The 7,747-nt window shown below is 45.4% G+C and overlaps 1 protein-coding gene across 1 annotated transcript; it reads right to left on the bottom strand.

The window, feature by feature from the left end:
• Window positions 1-5,831: 5,831 nt before the first annotated feature.
• LOC146856177 (uncharacterized) lies at window positions 5,832-7,536 on the bottom strand. Its single transcript, XM_085651218.1, has 2 exons — window positions 7,104-7,536; window positions 5,832-6,795 (listed from the first exon to the last, which is right to left on the bottom strand). The coding sequence occupies exons 1-2, from the start codon at window positions 7,534-7,536 to the stop codon at window positions 5,981-5,983; spliced, it is 1,248 nt and encodes a 415-aa protein (XP_085507344.1). The 3' UTR covers window positions 5,832-5,980.
• Between the last annotated feature and the right edge of the window lie 211 nt (window positions 7,537-7,747).

Raw genomic sequence — 7,747 nt, 5'->3', positions numbered from 1 at the left:
CATTTTGTTTGATACTTTTTGAAAAACACAAAAAAAAAACAAGCAAAAAGGGTTCTTGTAGGAAAAGAGATGTCTCTCTAAAGATGCTCCAACAAGAATGATTAAAATGGGTGGGGTTCTGAAATAGTTACAGTGGGAAATGTTATGAACCAATGGTAATCTTTTTTTTTAGGTCACATGGGGTCCGCACACTCAACGCTCACGAAGCACGCACCCGACGCAACTACGCAAAAATATATTAAAAAATAATATACGTTTATTATAAGTACAAATATATTATTTTTATGAATATCTTAGATGCCCTAATATGTATATTGAGCACACATACATATCATTTTAGAACATAAACAAATTTCACGGGAGTCGCACACCAGCTCCCCCAGCACGTATATGACGTCACGTGGGACCCGCCACCACGCAAGCGTCGTGTACCGTAATGCGCCTGTGTCACGAATGCGCGGGAGCAGGAGTCACGGACTGGTCGCATACCAATCACGCACATCACGTAATATTAAATGTATATGCTGTTACTGAAAAACACGCAGCCGTCGCACACCATACGCGGATCCTTCACGATGTTTCTAAAATGGTGGCTAGAATCCGCGCACCCACCATGATGTGTACATTTTGGGTGCACGACTGCGAAAAAAAATTGGATAAAAAAAACTGTAGAAAATCAGTACAAAAAATAGGTATAACTACTCTTACACTTAAAAATTAGCATTTAAAAAACCTTTGAAATTCACTGAAAAAACCATAGGTTTCAGAGACGTTATAGTTAGAAATTAGCATTTAAAAAAGCTTTGAAATTCACTGAAAAAACCATAGGTTTCAGAGACGTTATAGTTAGAAATTAGCATTAAAAAAACCTTAGAAATTCACAGAAAAAAACATAGGTTTCAGGGGTGTTATAGTTAGCTGGACATTTCACTCGTACAAAACCATAGAAATTTCTCCGTTATAGTTAGTTCTGCTAACTATAACTCGCGCGCCCGCAATGCACTGCTGATGATGTCACATATTACATCATTCATGACATGGTTAGTGACATCACTGATGACATCACTGATGACATCTCAAATGACATCACTGATGGCATCACTGATGACATCATCCAGTGACTGTGTGTTTGTGTAAAGTTTATATATGTTTGATATATATAGGGAAAGCCATTTTGAAGAAAGAGTGGGTGTATAAGTGTTTGAATGGTTGATTTAGTAGGTGCTTGATTAAACATATCTTTCTGAATACATGGGTTAGTGAGTAAACTGTGTGAATGTCTGTATCCATGTGTCTGTTGGTGTGTAAGCGACTGCATGGGTTTGCAAATAGCTACATGAGTGTCTATATGGGTTATTGATTTGTTGTTTGAGTATCTGTATGGGTGCCTGAGTGTTTGTGTGGGTGGGGTGTGTGTTACTCTGAGTATAGATGTGTGAGTGGGTGATTCACTGGGTACATGGTTTCAAGAGTTCATCTGTGATGGACTGTATGGGTGGGTGAGTGTGTGTATGGGTGTGTTAGTAAGTGAATGTATATCTCAATGGTACATGTGTGAGTAACTACATATTTGAAAAGTAGTATATATGTGTGTTGGAGTACATAATTGGCTACAAATGAGTGTGTTATTGTGAGAGTGGCTGTATGGATGAGTGTGTGCTTGTATCATTGATTGTATAAAAGCATAAGAATGTGCTAGTATTTGTATGAGTAATGGAGCTGGTGTGTGTATAACTGTATAACTGAGTAAATGGCAGTGTGAATAATTTTTTCCATGACTGACTAGGTGTGTGAGTACCTCTATTGATGACTGTGGTGTGTGAGTGTCTATATAGGTGTATGAGTGCATATGATAGTCCTGTACTGAGTGACCATAAGTATGAGTGACTGTACGGGTGAGTGAGTGGATGTGTGTGTAGACCTAAGAATCAGTGAGTGGGTATGTAGTTATTGGTGTTGGAGTGTCTATGGTTTTGAGAATGGTAGTCTGTAATTTAGAGTGGGTGTATCAAAAGTTATATTAGGGTGTGAGAAGATGCATGACATTTTCACATGGATGATGTAATCAGTGATGTCATCAGTGATGCCATTTGAGATGTCATCAGTGATGTAATCAGTGATGTCACTGACCATGTTATGAGTGATGTAATATGTGACGTCATCAGCAGTGCATTGCGGGGGCGCGCGTTATAGTTAGCTGAACTAACTATAATGGGGGAATTTCAAGGGTTTTGTACGAGTGAAATGTCCAACTAACTATAACACCCCTGAAAACTATGGTTTTTTCAGTGAATTTCTAAGGTTTTTTAAATGCTACTTTCTAACTATAACGTCCCTGAAACCTATTTTTTCTGTGAATTTCTAAGGTTTTTTAAATGCTAATTTCTAACTATAACGTGCCTGAAACCTATGGTTTTTTCAGTGAATTTCAAAGGTTTTTTTATGCTAATTTCTAACTATAACGTGCCTGAAACCTATGTTTTTTTCAGTGAATTTCAAAGGTTTTTCAAATACTAGTTTCTAACTATGCGTACAGAGGTAGGCCATGTGAAGAAAGAAGAAAAAACGCACAGAAAGAAGCAAAAGAAATGCAGAAAGAAGCAACAGAAGTCCACAAAGATGAAGAAAAGTGCAGGAAGAAGAAAGGCATGTGCAGAAAGAGAGGAGCAGAAAGAGGCCTTGTTGCAAAATCATCCTGTGCCCACAACTTTTTCAGACGGGTACTGGTGGTAACTGACTCTGACTAACCAGGCCTAGAGCCAGTGCTATGCTAAAAGACACTTAGAATACAGTGAAAACACCTACATAGACTAGGGAACACTATGCATTGGGGTACCCCTGTGATTAGCATGACCTCCTCTGTAAGGCCCTAGTACTTAATAGGGCAGGGGGATTAAACCTACCTCTTAAAATGTGCTACAGGGCGCGTTTGCACAGTGGTGAAGGGAGTGGAGGGCCTAAGGTGACACGTGTGCAAACATGCCCTGTGGCCGTTTTAAGTTGGGGGATTAAGTCCCCTTGAATCCTGACGGTCCCTGGGATCCAACTAGCCCACCAGGTACCATCAGTAAGCGCCACAAAGCTGCGATGCACCTGGTAGGCTAGTTGGCCCCCAGGGTCCCTTAGGATTGAAAGGGAATTAATTCCCCAACTTTAAACACGCCACAGGGGTGGTGGTACACATGGCACCTCAGGCCCCGCCCCCTCCCTTCACCACTGTGCAAACGTGCCCCATGGCGCGTTATAAGTTGAGAGATAAAGTCGCCTTCAATCCTGAGGGCCCCTGGGGGCCAACTAGCCTACCAGTTACCTCCAGTAAGCGCCACAGAGCTATGTTGCTGAGAGGTGTAAAAATGGACGTGGCCTGGACCACCTCTCTGCAACGCAGTGCAGTGGCACTTACTGGAAGCTCCTGGTGGGCTAGTTCACCCCCACAGTCCCTCAGGATTGAAAGGGAATTAATTCCCCAACTTTAAACGCGCCACAAGGCATATTTGCATACATGTCAACTCAGGCCCTGCCCCCTCCCTTCACCACTGTGCAAACGCACCCCATGGCGTGTTTTAAGTTGGGAGATTAAGTCCCCTTGAATCCTGAGGGTCCCTGGGGTCCAACTATCTCAAGCGATACCTCCAGTAAGCTCCACAGAGCTGCGTTGCAGAAAGGTGTAATAAGGGGCATGGTCTCTGAACACCTCTCTGCAGCGCAGCTCCCTGGCACATACTGGAGGTACCTGGTGGGCTAGTTGTTATGAAATTTTCATGAATCCATTATAAATTTTAAGTTTTGCTACATTCTTCCTCTATCATTTCCCTTTATTCATCCTTCATTCTTTTCCCCCGTCTAACGAGTATCTATGATATTATTTATATATGATAATATTTAATACTTAGTTGTCTTATATTTAACCATGATATTGTTTAATTATACAATGCTATTATTTAGATAGGATTATGCTTAACTGTGATAACAATTATCAATGTTAATATGTAATTACTATTGTTATACTATACAAAGTTAATTACATTATACCAGACATCTGACAACGTTACACTAAATTGACTTCTCTCTTTTTCTTCATTCATCTTCTTTCCTCTTCCTTCTTTCTTGACTTTTTCATCACCTCTAACACTATAGTCTCAAGATATTTGTCTCTTCCCTTTTCTTTCAGCCTTAACTCTGAATTCTTTATTATTGTCGGAATATTGTTAAATACTACTGTAGAAATTCATCTCTCACTACTGACTTAGGGGCATATGTATGAAAGCAAAAATTAGTCGCAAACGCTGCGAATCGCAAAAAACAGCGTTTGCGACTGATTTTTCGCTATTTCATATGTATGACACATTTCCAAACTGAAAAATAAGAAATCGCTAAATTAGCGATTTCTTAGGCTGCGAAACAAGAAAACTGCGAATTTCCTAGCGAATACCTATTTTGCGATTCCTTAGCGTTGCGAATATCGCTAACAAGAAATCGCTAGCTAAGAAATCGCAAACACATGTATGAAAAAATCGCAAATTGCGATTTTACGAAATTCGCTAATTAAGAAATCGCTATTAACACCAATTGCTTGCAGGTGGTAAACTGGTGCAAGGTACAAAAACCAGCCCACAATGCAACAAACACACCCACAATGGCTGCAATGTACGTGATAGCCAGGAGGCTGCGTATTCGGGCCCTTGCACACAGGAGAATGAGACAGGAACGTATCTTCAGGCTGCGCATCACCCTGTTACAGAACACTGAAGAGGAGATCTATGACAAGTACAGACTGCACCCACAGACCATAATGGACCTGATTGAGGAGCTGAAACCCCACTTGGAGCACCCTACTCGCAGGACACAAACAATTCCCACACATGTGCAGGTCCTGTGCTCCCTGCACCTCCTCGCGTCAGGGAGTTTTCAACGGGTCATAGCGGAGGTTGGTGGTGTGTCACAGAGTGCACTTTCGCGCTTCTTCCATGCCTTCCTAGATGCAATGCTACTGAGGCTCCCACATCACATTTACTTCCCCACCACCCAACAGGCATTACAACAAACGATACTGGACTTCTACCAGATTGCACGTTTCCCCCACGTCATCGGCTGCATTGACGGGACCCATGTGGCCATCACACCCCCAGCAGAAACTGAATATGTCTACAGGAATCGGAAATGCTACCATTCCCTCAACATACAGATTGTGTGCAACGCTAAGTATCACATCACCGACATCGTAGCCAAATACCCCGGCAGTACACATGACTCCTTCATCTTCCGACACAGTGGAATACACAGACGTCTGAGTGCTGGAGAGTTTGGGGAGGGGTACCTGCTCGGTAAATACATTGCACACATCAATACATCCACTACATCACTTGAGGGGGGGGACATTGACTCACCTATTGTGTTTTTTTCCATGCAGGTGACAGTGCCTATGCAGTGCGCGACTTCATCCTGACCCCATACCTGGATCCTGCAAATGCAAGTGAGAGGAGCTACAACAGGGCACACAGATCTACACGCTGTGTCATTGAGCGAACCTTCGGAATCCTGAAGAGCCGCTTCCGGTGCCTGCATAAGAGTGGAGGCGCACTGCAATACAGCCCTGAGACCTGCTGTAAAATCGTGGCAAGCTGTGCAATGCTACACAACATGGCAATGAGGAAAGGCACCACAATTGATGTGAGCGATACAGACACATCGGATGACGAGCGCCCTGCTCCCCCTGCCAGACCAGCACCAGGAGTTGGGGCAGCTGCTGGACGCCAGAGACGGACTGAGATCACACAAAACTACTTTTAGGTGAGTGTTGAGGAAATGAGACTACAAAGCCTGATGATGTGTCAAGTGTTTAATCACACTTAACATGAAAGAAATTGTAATTGTCCCCAGCACATGTTGTACACACAGTGCAGAGAAGGCACAAGAAATAGGGCAAACAGCCTTTTGCGGGTTAATGCACCCGTGTTGCAGTCAGTGTCCCCGCAGATGATCACCTCCGTCGGTGCCGTCCAGGGTGGTTGACCCCCATGGTGCGCCCTTGGCCTGCTACCTGTCTGCCACTGCGGCGTCTTTCACCTGGCAAGGTTGGAGTGATGCTGCTGCGACTCGATGTGTCCTCACTCTCAGCAGAGGCCATTAGTGCGCTGCCACCTGCATTGGCTGTCTGCAGCTGTTCCACAGCAGTGGTCACCTGCGCCAGCCCTCGCGCTATGTCCTGGCAGCAATGTGCCATGTCCACCTGCATGGTTACGCTTCTGCGTGTGAGTGCGCTGGTGGTGGTGCAGAGGCGGTTGACTGCCTTGGTGTAATTGTGTAGCCGTGCATTGGCACGTCGTCCAGCCCTGTCATTGGCAGCTTGGGTGTCCCTCAAAGTGGCACAGAGCTCTCGTATTGCCGCTACCATGCTGCGATTGTCCTGATGTAGGCGGCCTAGCTGGCGACTCATTGACCGCATTGCCTTGCTTTGCAGGCGCTGTTCCTGCAACATGCACTGTTCCAAGCCGGAGAACACGGTGCCTTCTCCTTCTGTTGCAGTGCTGCTCCTGGGCCTTGACCTGGAAATGGCCTGTTCCCTTTGCCTTGGTGTTGGTGCGTCATGACGGGGCATGTCTGTCACACCCTGACTCCCCTCTCTCCTGTCGGTGTCATCGCCTGTTGCTGGGACTTCATCCTCAAATGGAGGCAGTGGGGGCACATGTGCGCGCTTCCTGCGCTGAATTGGCTGCTGCTCTGTCTCATCGCTGGAGTCCGCAGGGTCTGCAGGCTCCTCTCCCTCAGCGCTGTCTTCTTGTGGCATGGCGTGTGCTGTGGATGTAAAGGGGACTATATGAGTTTGTGTTACTGTCTGCATGTGGCACTCAATAAAGTTACAAATCTTTGACGGCTAATCTCTGACACATTTCTATTCAATGATCCCCAAAACACATATGTTGCATTTACTTGTGATGGTGTCATGGACACACAGTCAGACACAGTACTACGAGTACCATGATGCATTGCTGGGTGTGCTGTAAGACCTGGGCTGGATTGGCATGTTGGGAGTTAACTATGCGCATTTGGGGGAGTGTGCAAGGGATGGGGAGGAGTGCAGGGTGATTTGGCATGCATCTTACCTTGTCTGCTGGATGAGGGGTCGGAGCTGTCGATTGCAGCCACACCACCAACGCTCTCAGGCAGGAGGGTTGACTCCACAAGCTCCTCATGGGGGGTTGGCTGCTCTGCAGTGGATGGTCCTCCTCCAGTCTGACTGGCATCCTTGAGTCTGGCTGCCACCCTCTCCTTGGACCTCTGGCGCATATCATACCACCGCTTGCGCAGCTCCTCGATGGTGCGTGTGGTGACTCCAACAGCATTCACCTTGCTCTGTATTTCCAGCCAGATTTTCCTCTTCCTGGCCTCTGGGACTTTGAGTGCCTTCTTCCCAAACAGGAGCTCATGGCTGCAGACCATCTCCTCAATGAGGACCTCCTGCTCCTTTTCTGAAAACTTGTGTTTTCTCTTTCTTTTTTCTGCATCTTTGCCCTGCTGGTTTTGTTTGGGATCCATTGCTGGTTGCTGTCTCCAGGAAAGCCTCCTCACACTCCACAAGCAGCCTCTGGGTGTGGCTCAGGTGAGCAGGTGCAGGCAATCACTACAGTTTCCTGTTTGTGATGTCATCAGCCTGCACCAGGCTTGCAGATTCCCGTTTTTGCGATTTCTTATTTAGCGAATTTCGCTATTAAGAAATCGCAATACGGGATTCTGCGAATTATTTGCG

This window comes from Triturus cristatus, chromosome 4_1 (genome assembly GCF_964204655.1).
Source record: "Triturus cristatus chromosome 4_1, aTriCri1.1, whole genome shotgun sequence".
Lineage (NCBI taxonomy): Eukaryota > Metazoa > Chordata > Amphibia > Caudata > Salamandridae > Triturus > Triturus cristatus.
Note: the sequence above shows the minus strand (reverse complement) of the source record. Positions and strands in the feature narration are given on the sequence as shown.